Source organism: Entelurus aequoreus, linkage group LG07, assembly GCF_033978785.1.
Source record: "Entelurus aequoreus isolate RoL-2023_Sb linkage group LG07, RoL_Eaeq_v1.1, whole genome shotgun sequence".
Taxonomy (NCBI): Eukaryota; Metazoa; Chordata; class Actinopteri; order Syngnathiformes; family Syngnathidae; genus Entelurus; species Entelurus aequoreus.
The window spans coordinates 66,900,526-66,920,322 of record NC_084737.1 but is presented as its reverse complement, the minus strand read 5'-3'; the positions used below and the strand labels follow the sequence as shown (position 1 = coordinate 66,920,322).

Here is a 19,797-nt window from a genome sequence, read left to right as displayed (position 1 = left end):
TACCTGTTTGGTTAAGAGCTTGATGTGGTGGATGTTCCCCCTGCAGTACGCTTCAAGAATGAGGCCAAACCTTAAGCTGACAGATGCCACGTGGATCTCTGACCTAAAATGAAACATTCTTTTTTTTTTAAGTCGTCAACAAGAAACACGTGGATGTTGCTGGGGTTTTGCCTCACCTGAGATGCCAGAAGAGAAAGTGTCCTATCCTCCGGTTGAATAAGGCTCGCTCTAGCAAGAAGGTTGTCAGGTCACAGTCCAGGTAGGACTCGTACTTCAGGACCTGGACCAGCTGGATTAAATACTGGAGCAGCTCATCGCCGCTGTGGGCAGAGAAGAGATGATGTTGCACAAATGGCTTTGCTGAGAAGCAACATGTTGGAAATGTGAGTACCTTAGCTTGCGGAGGCATCTGACGGTGAAAGAACGCACCGCGGGGTCAGGAAAACTGTAATCTAACAGCTCCAAGGCGTGGATAGCAGGGAGCTCTGGCCAGTTCCTCAGGAGATTCACCATCTAAAGCAAGGGTGTCAAACTCATTTTAGATCCATATGGAGGAAAAGCTGTGCACACGCAAGCCGGACTATTAAAATCATGGCATTACAAATACAAAATAAAGACAACTTCAGATTGTTTTCTTTGTCTTACTTTGGCCAAAAATAGAACAAACACATTCTGAAAATATTACAATAAAAATGTAGAAAAAAATACCGGCAGCGGTAAAGTTTAGATCCATGAAGGAAATAAGAAAGTGAATGAATGTTTATAACTGAATACATTTACATATGCATAAAAATGTGTTTTCTTTTGCATTATTTTTTACAATGAATTAAGTAACGTTTATGAAAACCTTTTTCCAAAACACAACATAGAATGTGAGATATAATAGGATAATGCATACATTTATTATTTGTTTTCAAAATGGTTACAAAAAAATGGGACCCCAAAAATGTACTGTGGGACTCCATTTTTATGACTTGATGGAGTCCCTGAGACCACATTTTGAAAATTCCTAGCGCCAACACTGATGGAGTATTGGTGCGTGCAAAACAGCAGCAGGCGGCTGTGGCCTGCAGGCCGGTTCTAATACTAATCAAATATCATCCCGGGGGCCATAGATAATTCATTCGCGGGCCGGATCTGGCGGGCCTTGACTTTGACACCCCTGATTTGCATCACATGTTGAGAATATTTGCCTCCAACAACGATGTTACATTACACAGTATATGAAGACCTGCTGCCGAACGTTTTGGACATATTAACCTGGGATTTCTGGTTATGGATAGAACAAAGAGAATTCAACATAGTTGATGTCTGATGAAAAGCACATTTAAAAAAAACATTTTTTTCATTAATCAAAGAAAAATAAAATAAAATAAATGTAATCAATAACCATAACAATATTTCTTAAGGGTTTTTAAATATGTTTTTTCGGGGTGCTGAAAAAATCTATTTACATCTGAATAGTGATTCTCATTAATTAAACTCTAAATCAATTCATACATTTCAGGAATCTTTTCAAATATATTTAAAAATGTGTTATTTAATACATTTTTAAGAAACAATTTTTAGAAATACATTTTTAAGGCCATCTCCGCGCTTACTCGCTGCGCATACACTACCGTTCAAAAGTTTGGAGTCACCCAAACAATTTTGTGGAATAGCCTTCATTTCTAAGAACAAGAATAGACTGTCGAGTTTCAGATGAAAGTTCTCTTTTTCTGGCCATTTTGAGCGTTTAATTGACCCCACAAATGTGATGCTCCAGAAACTCAATCTGCTCAAAGGAAGGTCAGTTTTGTAGCTTCTGTAACAAGCTAAACTGTTTTCAGATGTGTGAACATGATTGCACAAGGGTTTTCTAATCATCAATTAGCCTTCTGAGCCAATGATGTACCATTAGAACACTGGAGTGATAGTTGCTGGAAATGGGCCTCTATACACCTATGTAGATATTGCACCAAAAACCAGACATTTGCAGCTAGAATAGTCATTTACCACATTAGCAATGTATAGAGTGTATTTCTTTAAAGTTAAGACTAGTTTAAAGTTATCTTCATTAAAAAGTACAGTGCTTTTCCTTCAAAAATAAGGACATTTCAATGTGACCCCAAACTTTTGAACAGTAGTGTACATGTCATACGTCAGCAGACAGTACAATTTTTTGTAACCTGTAACCTGTTTTAAAGAGGTTTTATTAGAATTTTTATACCAAATAATTTACTGTGAGAATTGGTTTGAGTTGAGAATCGTGTTGAATCGAAATCAGAATTGAATCATGAGTTGTTGGAAGATTCACAACCCTCAAAAAACAAAAACAAAAATTTATTAAAAACCAGAAAATAATAGTTTTGTAATCATTTTTCCTTAATCAATAACTTCAAAAAATATTTTTGTTGCTTAAATATTTATATAAATTATTAATGATTAATCGGTCAATCTGTGTTGGCCCTGTGATGAGGTGGCAACTTGTCCGCTCGAGTGCAGCTGGGATATTAAATCATATAACATTAAAATTATAATATTATATTAATTATTAAAAAAAATACTTAAAAAAAAAGATTATTATATAATAATTAATTATTCAAAAATACAAAATAATTTTTTTCATTGATTAAAAACATGGCTTTTCTTTGTGTTTCAATTAAAAAGTAAACTCAAAATTTGGAGATCTAGCTTTTCAATGGACAGTTGTAGTGTCAATAAAATCAATTAAAAAATCATGTATAATGAAATAACATCTCTGTCAAATATTTGGCTATTAATATTGATATTAGTCCAAACTAATTTTGAAGTTTTAATTTGACATTTGATGGAGTTATAAACATTGTGATTATCTATTTAAAAAAATTCATAATTCAAAATATACACAAATTAGATATTTGACAAAAGACAGAAAAAAAATGTCTGACGGCTTTTTAAACTCCATAAAACATAATCAGACGCTTATAGAGTTTCTGGTAAATATCATCATATTTATATTTCTGGTTATTTATAGTGCTAGTTTATTGAAAAGGGTTGTACAATAATAAAACGGCATACCTGAACAACATCATCTCTCTTATTCCACTTGGTGATGAGCAGTAGCTTGGAAAGACTTTCCGGATAACGATCACGAACTTCCGTGCGCAGCTTCCACAGCAGCTCCTTCTCGTCCTCAAAGAACTCGGTGTAGTTTTTGTTGTCCATAATTTCTTTTAACTTTGTGTGCTATAGAAAGCAAAACAAGTAGACACACTGTTACCTTTTCCCACTTCAAAATAATGTGAGATGTAAAATATTGAATATTGCAGACCTCTTCTTTGGTTACAACAGCTGCGTCGCCATTTGTCTCCATTTCACTTATCTGGGAGATGATTGGAGTGAATTGACTGGATGAAATATAAAGGAAGATCACAACGGTCGTACCTTGTCAAGAGGAGGATAGTAGAGAGGATGTGGTCTGATGTTAGGGAAGCGGATGAGAAGCCCTGCTGCACTGTCCACATTAGGATTCTTTTCTACTGTTCCCATCGAGTTCAACAGTTCACTTTTGTCATCTGGAACAAACATGTCAAGTCCTTTTAAACCACAATTCATGAGCATATGGGGATTTACATGACAATTACTAATTCAAATTCATTGTTAAATCAAATATTTAAATTTGATTAAAGATGTGATTTTTTAAAAATGGTAAATGGGTAAAATGGTAAACTTTAAATGGGTTAGAAACCCAGCTCGCTGGCGTGGAATGCGAGCAGTTGAGTGGGCCACTTTTGGTAAGCAGAACTGTCGCTGAATATTGTAATGTTTTTATAAAGGAAACTGTTCTATTTAACATAATTCCCAAATTTTGAAGGTAGACTTTCCAGTTAATGTTTAATATTTTTGGAACTTTTCAAGATATTTACCTGATGAAATCCACAGTTGTATTATATGACTAGAGTCTGTCATTATTCTTCATAATAAAGTCCTCTCAAGATTCCTGGATGGCATCCATACAGATTCACAATATAAAGGTAATAACTCCTAAAAAGCAAAAAGTGATTTTATACTACATTTGAGCGAAACAAAAAAGATTATAAATACATGTATTTAATCATAAATTTTAAAAAAAGACTGCATATAATTTGTGTTATATACTGTATATATATATACATACTGTAAATATATGTGTATATATATACATACATACACACATACATATATATATATATATATATATATATATATATATATATATATATATATATATATATATACACTATACACTATATATATACTGTAAATATATGTATGTATATATATCTGTAATGTTGTATTAGATATACATGCGGGCAATAAAAGACAAAATATTATACATACATATACAGTAATAATAATTGAAATAATTGAATTGGACATCATTTTTGTTGTTATTCAAATATATATGAATTATACATACATTTAGAAAAAATATATATTTATACTAAATAATGTTTGTCTATATATATCTAATATACTGTATATGATATATATATATATATATATATATATATATATATATATATATATATATATATATATATATATATATATATATATATACACACACATTTAGACTTGTTTACATTAGATATACAGCTGAGCTAAAAAACAATTGAAAAATTATATATATATATATATATATATATATATATATATATATATATATATATATATATATATATATATATATATATATATATATATATATATATATATATAATTTTTCTAACATGCCAGAGGCTGTTCACCTTGGAGACCTGCAGCGGATATGGGTACGGCCTGGCGCGAACCCGCTGAACTTAAGCATATCACTAAGCGGAGGAAAAGAAACTAACAAGATAAGGAAAATCCGGGGGAGAAGGTGTAAATCTCGCGCCAGGCCGTACCCATATCCGCAGCAGGTCTCCAAGGTGAACAGCCTCTGGCAGAGGTGGGACCAAGTCATTGCTTTGCAAGTCACAAGTAAGTCTCAAGTCTTTGCCCTCAAGTCTCGAGTCAAGTCCCGAGTCAAGACAGGCAAGTCCCGAGTCAAGTCCAAAGTCAAGACTGGAAAGTCTCAAGTCGAGTCCCAAGTCATGCATTTTGAGTTTCGAGTCCTTTCAAGTCCTTTTAACCACAGACTAATATTTTTACACAGATTGTGTATGCTTTTAAAACGCTGTATTTATTTATTAAAACAAGTGCATTTGAAATTGCAAGAAAAAAAATAGTGCTGACATTGCAATTCATAATAGCACTATTAACAGTAATTTTAATAGTTTAAACAATTTTAAACATTTAACTCATTCCTTTACAGAATAAACACATTTGCAAAAACAAACATTAACATACTATTGGTTGTATTTTATGAAAATAATATTACCACAGAGTTGAGAAGGAGCAAAGATATTCAATATTTGTATGTGAAAATCACAAATAAATCTTCTGGGGGAGGATGACGCCCCTACAGGGGTTTGGTTTACAAACTTTCAGCCCCACCTAAAACAAAATTCACCAGCCGCCACTGATTATGATGCACTCTCATTTTAGGCAAAATATAAGACAATACTTTCTTAACAGTATAATTGTAACCAGGAATAAGTCTTCAAGTAACAATATTCAAATACTAACATTGTTGGGTAAAACAGCATTTGGTTTTATTCTGAATGTAGTGAAACAAATTGGTGGTTTTAGCTGATATAAAGACTTTCAGGTGTTTATATATGTTTAAGTATTTGGCAGACGCTTTTATCCAAAGCGACATACATAAAAAATACATAACAATCACTGTAAACATTATCATTTAAGGGAAGAATGTAATACAAAATATCAATACACAGTGTCAAGACAGAATAAACTCTCTGCTGCTGCAGCAACAGAGATACAGTCTATAGGTCCCTAGGATATATAGATATCTAATGTATTCATACATTGTTTATGTAGGATATACGCATGTATATATAACCTAATCATATTGTTTCTTCAATTTAAAAATAGCTTACCGTTGTTTCCCCCTTCTCTGGGATTATATTCCCAGTTTTGATCTCGGACGTCTGGTCACTTATAGCGTATAAGAATATTATATTACTGTTAAGCAAACTATGAATAATAAAACTTGCCAAAACATGTGTCCGTTATCATAGCTACACGTATGACAAAAAACCGCGTGAAAATCAGTGGTATTCAGTGAGGTAAAATGAATTAAATGCGCTGACAGTTCATTGCTCCTGACAAATGAATTGCACTGAGTGGAGCGGATCACCACTCCAAGATGGCGGCCCCGCGTCTCGTCTGCGCCAGTAGGCAGTAGCGCTCGATGCTGCGTACCCTTAAAACATGTCTATGGTTATAACGTTAGCAGTGAGTTTACAGCCTCACTGATTTAACTACACAGCAAATAAAAGTCATGTTACTTAGCCAATAAACGTTATCTTACATTCAAAACTTACCCTTCTTTGGGCAACTTCAAATGTCGAACGAAGTTGGAAGTTGTTGCGTCTCCGTCTGTAATATTCGAACTGCGTGATTTGCATACGCAATTCGTTTTTTGTTGACCAAGTCGTAGTTTTTATACCCGAACGAAACCAACTTTGGCATAATTGTTTCTCTCTGCCGCACTGTTTGACAACTCTTGTTCGGTGGTTGTCCTGCAATTTGATTGGATGAATGCTGTGTGATGAAAACAACGTATAACTAATTTGATTGGCTGTTGTACTGACAGCACACCAGCTGACAGGCAGCACACACGCTGATAGACAGACAGACATGTACAAAATGAAAGATACGGAGCGCTCCCAAATAACTTTTTAAGCTTTGGGTTTTGGGGAAAGTAGCAAGTCATGTCAAGTCAAAAGGCTCAAGTCCAAGTGAAGTCACAAGTCATTGATGTTAAAGTCTAAGTCGAGTTGCAAGTCTCTTTACATTTTGTCAAGTCGAGTCTAAAGTCATCAAATTCATGACTCGAGTCTGACTCGAGTCCAAGTCATGTGACTCGAGTCCACACCTCTGGCCTCTGGCATGTTTGAAAATAACAGGGTCAGGTCAGGTCGGTTGGATCTGCTACTGGTAACCTGTAATCCAGTACAACCTGTTTCAGGGTCGGGCTGCCGGCGACTCAACTGGCACTCCCATCAGTCCCCAACTGGGGCTGTTGAGGTGGGTGGCTAGACACCCTGGTGGAAGCAAAAACAAGATTCGCCAAAGGCCAAAGGGCACTCGCCCATCGGCCATCTAGCATGGTAGGAAGAGCTCAACATCCTTGGCCGGACGTCTTCCTAGGAGAAGGACAACTCTGACTACAAACCTGGGTATGTAATACCCGTAGACTTGGTGTTTACACTGCACCGTTGGGCGGATGAGCTGAACAAACCAGCAAACGGCCAGGGCGGAGGAGGTCTATACATATATATAGACTCAACGACCATGTGTAAAGGAGTAAACCTTCCAAAATCAGGAGTGGAGCCCCGAAGGCGGATTGGTGCCTTGCAAACACTGTTTCGGCAGCTCCTGCTGCCAACCTGATGCCAAACGTCATGCTCAGCATTCCTTTGGATTTTATCAGCAAGGCCGAGAGGGGGATCCTGACGACTGGGCAACCCAGGATCTCCGTATGTAATGCCCAGGCTTACGCTCTGGAGAGGACACTCCAGCTTCACTTTTAACCAAGTGTGGAAACAACACGGATTCTGACAGTTACGGGTTATAAGCCCCCATCCAATTGGCGTAGGAAAGGGGCACCACGGGTCAGTTTCGACGGTGGAAGGGATCATCGTGTCTCATCGGTCGACTACCGTCCGCCTTAAGCCAGGCAGCCCCTGGTCAAAAAGGTGTCGTCCCGCCAACGTTTGCCTGCTTCAGTGGGTGCCTGGAGCTTAGTGTACTGCAAAGGCATGAAAAGCAGACGGTTAATTTTATGTACCAGACAAACAAAACAAGAAAAGAAAGAAGACTCCAGCTCTTCGATTAGCAAGCTGGAATGTGCGAACAATGTGTACAGGAATCTCTGATGACCTTCGTGAAGTGGACGACGGCAGAAAGACGGCCATCATAGATAAGGAGCTTGCCAGGCTTGATGTCAGCATAGCTGCTCTTCAAGAAACTAGGCTAGCCTCCAGTGGGTCTCTCAGAGAGGCTAACTATACATTCTTTTGGAAAGGTAGAGAACCTGAGGAGCCTCGTCAGCAAGGAGTTGGTTTTGCAGTCAGAAACACACTTTTGGCATCAGTGGAACCTCCATCAGGAGGTACCGAGCGATTGCTGTCTATCTGTCTCAGCAATGCTACAGGTCCAGTGAACATTATCAGTGTCTATGCTCCTACTCTTTCTTCAACTGAGGAGATTAAAGATAGATTCTATGAGCAACTTGATGAGCAGATCAAGGGTTTTCCTAAAGACGAGTGCTTAATCGTCCTTGGCGATTTTAATGCCAGAGTAGGTGCAGACCATGCATCATGGCCATCTTGCTTGGGACACCATGGCATCGGAAAGATGAACATAAATGGCCAGAGGCTGCTGGAGCTATGCACCTATCACAACCTCTGTATTACAAACACCTTTTTTAAGAGCAAACCATCGCACAAAGTATTATGGAAACATCCCAGGTCTCATCGATGGCATCAGCTTGATCTGATAATCACTAGGCGGTCGTCACTAAATAACATTCTTATTACTAGAAGCTATCATAGTGCAGATTGCAATACGGACCATGCCCTTGTGAGCGCCAAAGTGCGCCTACAGCCCCGTAAAATTCATCGCTCCAAAGCAAAGAGTCGTACCTGCATTGACACATCAAAGATGTCAATTTCATGCAAGGTGGATGATTATGTACCAACCCTGGACCAAGCTCTTCAAAACCTGCCGGAGCATAATGCTACAGCAAAATGGAACGCCATTAAAGAAGCAATTTACAATACAGCTATTTCTACTTTTGGGAAGAGGGAAAGAACTAGTCACGACTGGTTTAATGCCTATCTACCAATCATGGAACCAGCAATTGAGGCCAAATGCAAAGCATTTTTGGCATACAAGCGATGTCCAAATGCTCAGTCACTTGCAACACTCGAGTACTCGTTGTTCCACACAGCGCATTGCCAGACAGTGTGCAAACAACTATTGGCAGCAGCTCTGCGAAGGTATCCAGATGTGTGCTGAATCTGGTAACATCCGTGGCATGTACAATGGTATAAAGAAAGCAGTAGGACCTGTTATAAAACGGACTACTCCAATTAAATCTCGGATAGGGGAGAAGATTACCAATCGAGAAGAACAGATGGTCAGATGGGTGGAGCACTAAGAACTATACAGCCGTGAAACAACTGTCTCTGATGCTGCTCTAAATTATACGAAGGAGCTACCAATCATGGACGAACTTGACGAAGTGCCTACAATGGTAGAGCTTGAAAAAGCTATTGATTCACTTCCATCTGACAAAGCACCAGGTAACGATAACATTCCACCTGAAGCTATCAAGCAAGGGAAGCCTGCCCTGCTTAAACCGCTGTACGAATTACTGTGTCTTTGCTGGGAGGAAGAAGGAGTACCTCAGGACATGCGTGATGCCACCATTGTGTCACTTTATAAGAATAAAGGGGACCGCAGTGACTGTAATAGCTATAGAGGAATTTCTCTCTTGAACATCGTTGGAAAGGTTTATGCACGCATAATCCTAAACAGGCTACAGATACTTGCAGATCGTATCTATCCTGAATCCCAATGTGGTTTCAGGGCTGGAAGATCGACGACCGACATGATATTTTCAGTCAGGCAGATTCAAGAGAAGAGTAGAGAACAAGGTCAACCTCTTTACATGATGTTCATAGATCTAACTAAGGCTTTCGATCTTGTCAGCAGGAAGGGCCTGTTCAAGCTACTACAAAAGATTGGATGTCCTCCAAAACTACTCAGCATGTTGATCTCTTTCCATTCCAACATGAAGGGAACAGTCTTGTATGATGGATCCTGTTCGGACTCCTTCTCTATCAACAGTGGTGTTAAGCAGGGCTGCGTCTTAGCACCAACTCTTTTTGGAATATTCTTCTCTATACTCCTGTCCTACGCTTTTGACACATCCATTGAGGGTGTCTATCTACACACACGGTCTGACGGCAAATTGTTCAATCTGGCAAGATTACGTGCGAAAACCAAAAGAAAGGTCAGTGTTAATCCGAGAGATGCTTTTTGCAGACGATGCTGCTCTTGTTACCAACACCAAAGAAGCCTTACAACGTCTAAGTGACTGTTTTGCGAATGCTTGTGAACAGTTTGGACTTATAGTTAGCCTGCAGAAAACCAATGTCAGTGTTCAAGGTGCTGCAAATCCTGCTATCAAGATGAATGGTGTCACTTTAGAATTAGTAGATAATTTTATATACCTAGGCTCGACAATCAGCAATAAACTCTCGCTTGATGTTGAACTTGACAGGAGGCTTGGAAAGGCAAATACCCTCATGGCTAAACTAGCAAAGCGAGTATGGGAAAACAACGCTCTTACTCAACATACAAAGATCCGAGTTTATCAGGCCTGCATTCTCAGCACTTTACTCTACGGAAGCGAGACCTGGACTACTTACATGAGACAAGAGCGTCGACTTAACGCTTTTCACATGTGGTGCATCAAACGTATCCTTGGTATTAATTGGCAAGACCATATTCCACACAGTGTCATTCTTCAGCGGGCTAATATCCATAGCATGAACTCTCTTCTTAGCCAGCGCCGTCTTCGATGGCTGGGACATGTTCGGCGGATGGAGGACGGACGGCTTCCCAAGGACATTATGTATGGACAACTGGCTGCTGGTTCCAGACATGTTGGTCGTCCCTCCCTCCGGTTCAAGGACGCATGCAAAAGAGATTTAAAGGCGTGTAATATTCCCTTGGACAGTTGGGAGATACAGGCGGAGAACCGAAGTGTCTGGCGTCAAGCGGTTAGACGGGGTATCGCAGAGGCTGATTTGAGAAGGGGCCAGCTCGCAGAGGAGAAGAGAGACAGGAGGAAACATACTGCAAATACCATCGCACAGCAGGAGCGGGATGAAGTCTCTACACATGTTTGCACTAAGTGCAACAGGGACTGTCACTCAAGAATTGGCTTGTACAGCCATGCTAGGCGTTGTCAACAAACATGAATGTACCGTATCAACAAAACATCAAGTTAAAATGTGAAAATTATAATTAGATATGTGCATTGTATAATTACAACACTCATTAAAACTGAAAGGATATTACTAATAATTGACTAAAATAGGATGACAAAACTATTTAAATAAAAAAACAAAAAAAAACTATTAATAATAATTAAAGTACCATTACAAAATTAAAAAAATAAAAATAAAAATAAAAATAAATCAAATAAAAAATTAAACATCAAATCGAAATAAGTGTCTGACACAAGAGCGTAAATTAGCATGGTCATCTGTGACTAAGCTGCCAAAGTATATATATATATATATACACATTTAGACTTGTTTACATTAGATATACAGCTGACCTAAAAAACAATTGAAAAATTATATATATATATATATATATATACACACACATATATATATATATATATATATATATATATATATATATATATATATATATATATATATATATATATATATATATATATATATATATATATATATATATATATATATATATATATATATATATATATATATATATATATACACACACATGTATATATGCCCATATATTTATATCTATATATATTTAATTCAACATGATAATAAATTAATTGGATGTATTTTTTGTTGATTACATATAAATACATTCTGAAAAATATCTACATTACATACATATATATATATATATATATATATATATATATATATATATATATATATATATATATATATATATACGTATATATATTTATATATATATACGTATATATATATATATATATATATATACGTATATATATATATATATATATATATATATATATATATATATATATATATATATATATATATATATATATATATATATATATATATATATATATATATATATATATACGTATATATATATATATATATATATATGAATATATTTTATGCATCCGAGCAAAAAAGAAAAGAAAAAATGTCATATATAGTATATGCAATTAATTTGATGTATTATTAATTGAATTGTATATAATTTTTAAAATATATATATATATATATATATATATATATATATATATATATATATATATATATATATATATATATATATATATATATATATATATATATATATACATTCAGAAAAAATAAGTTTATATTTGATATTTTTGTTGGTATGTAAAAGTTAAGATTTTTTTAATTGATAATATTTTTCTGACTTTGTAGATAACAAATAAATCCATCAAAATAAAAATTCTGTAAATCTAAGTGCAAAGAGGAAGGGATTTTTGGGGGTTTGGGTTCACTGGAATACAATGCAAACTATGATTTTTACATGTGTATTTGGTTATTGGTTGACAAATGTGGATTTATTTGTAACTGTGGTGCACCACCGCATTGCGCAACGTGGCTCTGCAAGTACCAGGAACAGACGGCCATGCGGACAAAAGGACCTCGCCGGTCTTCAGCTGGTCTTTGTAGTCAAACACCATGGTGTTCACCCAGGCTATGGGACAATCCTGGAAAAATGCATATAAAACATATATTTACTTTATTTGTTATATATTTCATGAATAAAATTAAATGATGTTGAGAAGCGCGCAAATGAAAATATAGCTTCTAATGTGGGTTTGAATGTACCCAATCAGAGAAAGGGATGCTTCCCATTTATGAAAAAAACACGCCCCAAAATAGGCAACTTCCTTCAGTCTTTCTGGTCATGGGACTTCTCTTCTGAGCAACAGAAGAGAGAAGTGGCCCACAAAGCAGAAGTGAGGCTTGTAAACACACCTGAGTGATGTTGTTAAATGCACTGACCATAGCCGCTATTGAAAACGCTTTAATAGCCAAAACAAGTACATTAGTAATTGTAGTCCCTTCAATTATCACACTAGTACTGTACTGTATATGTACTGTATGTACTGTGTGTATGGTGAACTTTGGCTCTTAATGGAAGATGGACGTCTTTTAACATAGTACTAATGACATCAATTTAATCTAACTATTGTATCAATTTATTTTTTAAATGATGACTTTTTGAAATACAGAGAATTAGTATTCGTTGAATGGGCTGGGAAAATTACAATTTACAACATTGATATACCTGACAATTGTCAGGAAGAACGTTTTTTGCACCATTCTAAAGAATACTTGTAACTTCCAATATTATATTCTGATCAATTATTTAGAACATTGAATACACATGTCAGGCGAGTTGTTGCTAGGCAGAATGTGTGGAGTAAATAGTGCCCTATAATAGAAAAAAATTGGGAACGTGTCTTAGCAGCTTCACTTGTTCCCAGAAAAGAGCTTTAAAAATGGTAAGTAAATTAAAATGCAAAAGTCTCAGTGGGCGGAGGTGTCGTAGTAATTTTAAAAAATAGTTGAGAAATTCTTGTAAGCGTTTGCCAACCGCCTTCTTCCTTGGAGATAAAAGAGCTGAAGCGGATGCATTATCAACCACAGCCTAGCCACCTAACACACTTGCTCAGCTCAAGCACACACACTCACACACACACACACGCACACGCACGCACGCGCACCTGCACACACACGCTCTCACAGACACACATTCTTGTATTTGTTACCTTCTTGAGACCTCCGAAAAATGCCTACCTCTTGAGAACTACGCTTTCTAGATATATAAAGCTTTGTATTTACAACATTAATAATATATACAAACTATGCAAATATAAAAAAAGGTAAGCTTTTAGTTAATTATATTATTTTTTGTTTGTAATTGGTTTTTAATCTTCATTATTTACTTCAAGTTATTACAGTTTGTCTCTATATACATATTTTTTAAATTAATTTTGGCCAAAGGGGGCGCATTTCAATTGCTTACACACACTTGTTATTACATATGTTGGCCAAAGGGGGAGCACTTAAAATTTTGACACACACTTGTTTTTACATATGTTGACCAGAGGGGGAGCACTTTTAAAACCGACACAGTCAATTTGAAAAATCCCTCCTTTTTGGAACCCCCCTCATTTTGATAGATTTCACCACCAGGGGTGCAAATGAGATCTGTATTTTTTGTTTTTGTAATGTGCCGTAAGGCTGTTGACAAACGAGTCACAGACCACAGATAGACCCTATGCCACACTTTGGGCAACACAGCTGTAGAAGCTAACTGTTAATGGCCACTATAGTCTTAGTACCGTAGTGTATTTGTTCATCCTTTGGTCACATATGGGACGCGGGTTGTCTTACGTCAGCACCGGAAGTTGTAAAATCAGCTGTCCACCTGGTGTTTTTTTTCAGGGATTAATAGAGAAGTCCTTCTTTAGCTGTTGTCTTGTTTTATCATATATTGCTGCCTTTGCACCTGTCAATGTTTACTTTTGTATGCACATTAAATCAACTAAAAATCCTGACTTTGGAGCAATGTTCACAGACTCTAGTATTTGGCTCTCTATTAGATGCAATGGTTTTCCGTATTGGGACCATGATTTCGGTCCTAACTTGTTCACCGGTCCTCATATAGAATGTACATTTCCTTGTTGATGTCTCAAGAATGGTAGAAATACAAGAATACACACACGCACGCACGCACGCATGCACGCACGCACGCACGCACGCACGCACGCACGCACGCACGCACACGCACACACAAAGGGCTGGCTCGTTGCATAAACACTCTATGACACAAGTGTCAAACTCAAGGCCCGGGGACCAGATCTATATGCATCAACAAAGTATTTGATCTTTTCTTCATAAATGTATTTGTTCTTTCCAGTATGTAAGAAAAAATATATGTACCGCATGTAATTGCATATTTGGGGCGGTATAGCTCGGTTGGTAGAGTGGCCGTGCCAGCAACTTGAGGATTCCAGGTTCGATTCCCCACTTCTGCCATCCTAGTCATTGCCGTTGTGTCCCTGGGCAAGACACTTTAAAACACCTGCTCCCAGTGCCACCCACACAGGTTTGAAAATGTAACTTAGATATTGGGTTTCACTATGTAAAAGTGCTTTGAGTCACTAGAGAAAAGCGCTATATAAATATAATTCACTTCACTTCACATTTGTTAAACTTTGATATTATCTAATAATGCAACCAATATTATATTATCAAACATTTCAAACATTTTTGTTAAAATAAAAATAAATACTTAAATATCTGTTTGACAAGTTATCCATCAAACTGCGCACTGTAAAAAATAACAACCAATTTAACGTTGTAAAAACCATTTTGGCGGCCGAGCTGCTTGTTTTTTTTGTTTTTTTTTACAGTGTACGTAAACAAAAATATAATTTTTTTGTGTAAAATATCATGAGGCGAATCTTTATACATTTACATTTATAAATTATTCAGTTACAAGTGGCCCTCTGAGGGCAGCCATAACTGCAATGTGGCCCTCAATGAAAACGAGTTTGACACCTCTGTGACATTGCACATAAATGTGTTGCGTTCAAGGAATCATGATAAAAGTTCGAAACAGAAGCCTCACTAGTTTTGAAAGACAGGGAAAACTTAAGCACCGGTCGATGCACTAATAATTAGAATTATAATGAGGATATGTTATTATAATAATTGATAATCCTACATGAAACAGTTAATCAGAACATTTTTTTCCACATAAAATCTTGGAGACGTTACAAGCTGCATACAAAAACATTATTAAGGTTTTGACATGTCGGAAAAAGCTATATTTTAACAACATTACAGTTGCTCCTCGCCACATTACGCTTCAAATATTGCAGCTTCACCACATCACAGATTTTTTGGGGATATCATATTTTTTAAGCATATTCTAAATTTTTTGGTCCGGAATTAAGTATTATGAAGCATAAAATAGCTAAATAAAATAAAAAAAATCAATACTACAGCAGTATTGTTCATTAGACTAGACCAAACCAATCAGTGAGCGCTATTTAGTATCATGTCCACGGATAGGCTCAGCCTCAGGAAGCTTTACCACAGTGTAAAGGTGACTAAAGGGTGACTAAGGCACTCTCATTAAGTTGAAAATATATATATATATATATATTTATAAGGTAGTAAACAGCAATATGTTCTAGCTAAGAAAATATTTGATTTATAACTAATTATTCCAACTTCGCGAAAATTCATTTATCACAATCTTGTCTGGAACCGTCTCCTCACATAGCATCAATTTAATCTAACTATTGTATCAATTTATTTTTAAAATGATGACTTTTTTGAAATAAAGGGAATTTGTATTTGTTGAATGGGCTGGGAAAATTACAATTCACAACATTGATATACCTGACAATTGTCAGGAAGAGCATTTTTTGCACCATGATAAAGAATGCTTGTAACTTAATATTATATTCTGATCAATTATTTAGAACATTGAATACACATGTCATGAGAGTTGTTGCTAGGCAGAATGTGCGGAATAAATAGTGCCCTATAATAGAAAAAAATTGGGAACATTTGAACTCTAATTAAATTACTGAAAAAAAAAACAAATAGCATAATATACAATCAGTCAATTTTTACACAATAATTTAGCCATCTAATCATTGCTTTGTATTAAATATAAACCATAGAGGTGACAATAAAATCTACAATATAAACTGATGGGCGTATGAATTGTTTTGGACAAAGAACTTGAAAATATTTCATTTATAATTAATGGTTCCAACTTCGCGAAAATTCCTTTATCAGTCTTGTCTGGAACCAATTAACAGCGATAAATGAGGGACGACTGTAGGTCAAGAATTAGTTTTTTGGGTAGTGAGTGTACATAGTGAGTGTATTTATGTGGGGCAGTGATGGGGGCTCTTGGGGAATCTAATAATAATGATAATAAATAAGTAATATCAAAGACCAAAATGGGGCCCCAAACAAATTCCGTCCCTACGCACACACACACACGCACACGCACACACACACACACACACACACACACACACACACACACACACACACACACACACACACACACACACACACACACACACACACACACACACACACACACACACACACACACACACACACACACACACACACACACACACACACACTTCATCTCCTGGAAGGCCCCAGTAGGCTCACCGCTTTCTTATTCTTCTTCTTGGTGCCACGGGGCTTCTTGGCCTTGTCGAAGACGGCGTAAAGGGCGAAGCACAGGCGGCTCATGCGCGGCAGGTCCGCCACGTTTATGTCGAACTCCAGCTTTTGGCGCCAGACGGGCTCGGAGGACACCGCCCCCTCCGAGCTGGTGACCACCTTGCAGAGCAGCTCGCTGCCGTGGAAGAGGCCAGCCTGCACTACCAGCTGCGGGACACACATGAGTGGAACATTTACAGGCTTGACGAGATGATTAAGAGCTTCCTGTGTCACTCAGGCGATGAGTCAAAGGGTGCGCACGTTGCCTTTCCCTTCAGTCTACCAGAAACAATCGTCAAAATCCAATATTCATGTCCTGCCCTTTGCCAAATCAAGATAGCCCACGTCTGCCCTGACTACGTAGGCCCCTTTTCTCCCCCGGGGGCGTGTTTTCATGCATCTGCCTGCCAACCAGACATGACGGATCTCTCATTATGTGACAAATTTGTCATGAGTCATACATACTCTGTAGACAGTTTCACTGTGAGTTCACAGCAAATTACTGGATAATAACTAGGGGTGTCAAAAAAATGTTGATTTTCAAATTAATCGCGATTCTTATTTGTGATGATACAAAATCAATCAATGTTTATTTATACAGCCCTTAATCACAAGTGTCTCAAAGGGCTGCACAAGCCTCAACGGCATCCTCGGTACAGAGCCCACATAAGGGCAAGGAAAACTCACCCCAGTGGGGTAACACTTTAGTATGGGGAACATATTCACCATTAATTAGATGCTTATTAACATGCAAATTAGTAAGATATTGGCTCCTAATTAGTCATTATTAAGTACTTATCCTGCATGGCCTTATTATACAACAACCCTAACCCCAACGCTAACCCTAACCCTCTAACCCAAACTCTAACCCAAACCCTAACCCTCTAACCCAGGGGTTCTTAACCTTGTTGGAGGTACCGAACCCCACCAGTTTCATATGCGCATTCACCGAACCCTTCTTTAGTGAAAAATAAAATGTTTTTTTTCAAATTCAAGACAAAGTTACATGTTTTTGGTAACACTTTAGTATGGGGAACATATTCTAAGTAACAAAGACTTAATTTAGAGTTATTTGGTTAGGGTTAGGGTTAGAGGGTTAGGGCCAGGGTAGGGTTATAATAAGGCCATGCCGAATAAGGCATTAATAAGTACTTAATAATGACTAGTTAAGAGCCAATATGTTACTAATTTGCATGTTAATAAGCAACTAATTAATGGTGAATATGTTCCCCATACTAAAGTGTTACCATGTTTTTTTACTGGTGCACAAAATTAACACCTTGTTCAAAGAACAAAACCAACACAGTGCATAAACTCACAACAAATTACACAACTGCAAATCAGAGTGACTTCTGCTGTTGCCGTATCCGCAATGCGCCGATAGGGAGAAATTTTTATTTACACGATGAGTCGGGTGTGTCTTGACCTCCGCCGAACCCCTGAGCCTGACTCACCGTACCGCTAGGGTTCGATCGAACCCAGGTTAAGAACCACTGCTCTAACCCTAACACTAACCCTAACACAAACCCTAACCAAATAACTATAAATTAAGTGATTGTTACTTACAATATGTTACCCCAGTGTCCAAATAACTCTTAATTAAGTCGTTGTTACTTAGAATATGTTTCCCATACTAAAGTGTTACCAAAAATCCATAAAAAAATAAAAAAATCGGTCTTGTCCAGCCACTCAAGCAAATCATATGGTGATGGAGGTGCCAATATCTTCTGTACAGATTGACTTTAGAAAAGAGAAGGGTGGAATACTTCACTTGCCTTATTTGTTTTCGACTTTATTAAGTGTTTGGGAAGAATTTTTTTTTTTTTTTTTTTTAAACAAAACAATTTTTTAAAAGTAATTTAAAAATGTATTAGAGCTGTTCATCTACCATATTTCCTGGACCACAGGGCGCACCAGATTATAAGGCGCACTGCCGATGAGTGGGTCTATTCAGGTCTTGTTTTCATACAAAAGGCACATTAAAGGGGTCAATTATATGATATTTTTCTAAATTTAAAACACTTCCTTGTGGTCTACATAACATGTAATGGTGGTTCTTTGGTGAAAATGTTACATAGATTATGTTTTACAGATCATCTTCGAGCCACTTTCTGACAGTCGCTTCAGGATGCGCCGTTTTGTGGGCGGTCTTATTTACGTGGCTCACCTTCGGCAGCGTCTTCTCCCCGTCATCTTTGTTGTAGCGGTGTAGCGTGCAAGGACGGGAGTTTTAATGACATTCAGACTTTACTTAAATCAATAACGGAGCAGAATCTCCTCATCCGTGGCTCACTAGTGCAACAACGCTGGAAATGTGTCCAGTGAAAAACTGTCCAACCAGAACTCTCTAGTGCAGGGGTCCCCAAACTTTTTGACTCGGGGGCCGCATTGGGTTAAAACAATTTGGCCGGGGAGTATATATATATATATATATATACTACCTTTCAAAAGTTTGGCGTCACCCAAACAATTGTGTGGAATAGCCTTCATTTCTAAGAACAAGAATAGACTGTCGAGTTTCAGATGAAAGTTCTCTTTTTCTGGCCATTTTGAGCGTTTAATTGACCCCACAAATGTGATGCTCCAGAAACTCAATCTGCTCAAAGGA

General features: G+C 37.0%; 1 protein-coding gene across 3 annotated transcripts in view; it reads right to left on the bottom strand.

Moving 5' to 3' along the window:
• The window catches only part of pik3cd (phosphatidylinositol-4,5-bisphosphate 3-kinase, catalytic subunit delta), a 70,211-nt gene that overhangs the window by 20,848 nt on the left and 29,566 nt on the right, over positions 1 to 19,797 (bottom strand). For 2 of the 3 annotated variants that reach the window (XM_062054288.1, XM_062054287.1), the window contains exons 8-15: positions 17,136 to 17,357; positions 12,526 to 12,622; positions 3,406 to 3,536; positions 3,293 to 3,343; positions 3,040 to 3,207; positions 392 to 513; positions 177 to 320; positions 4 to 103 (exon numbers count right to left, since the gene is read on the bottom strand). In XM_062054288.1, the coding sequence (XP_061910272.1) occupies positions 4 to 103; positions 177 to 320; positions 392 to 513; positions 3,040 to 3,207; positions 3,293 to 3,343; positions 3,406 to 3,536; positions 12,526 to 12,622; positions 17,136 to 17,357 (1,035 nt within the window). Of the gene's footprint in view, positions 1 to 3; positions 104 to 176; positions 321 to 391; positions 514 to 3,039; positions 3,208 to 3,292; positions 3,344 to 3,405; positions 3,537 to 4,889; positions 4,910 to 12,525; positions 12,623 to 17,135; positions 17,358 to 19,797 lie in introns of those variants that run through there. The other variant, XM_062054290.1, reaches the window with a different exon arrangement.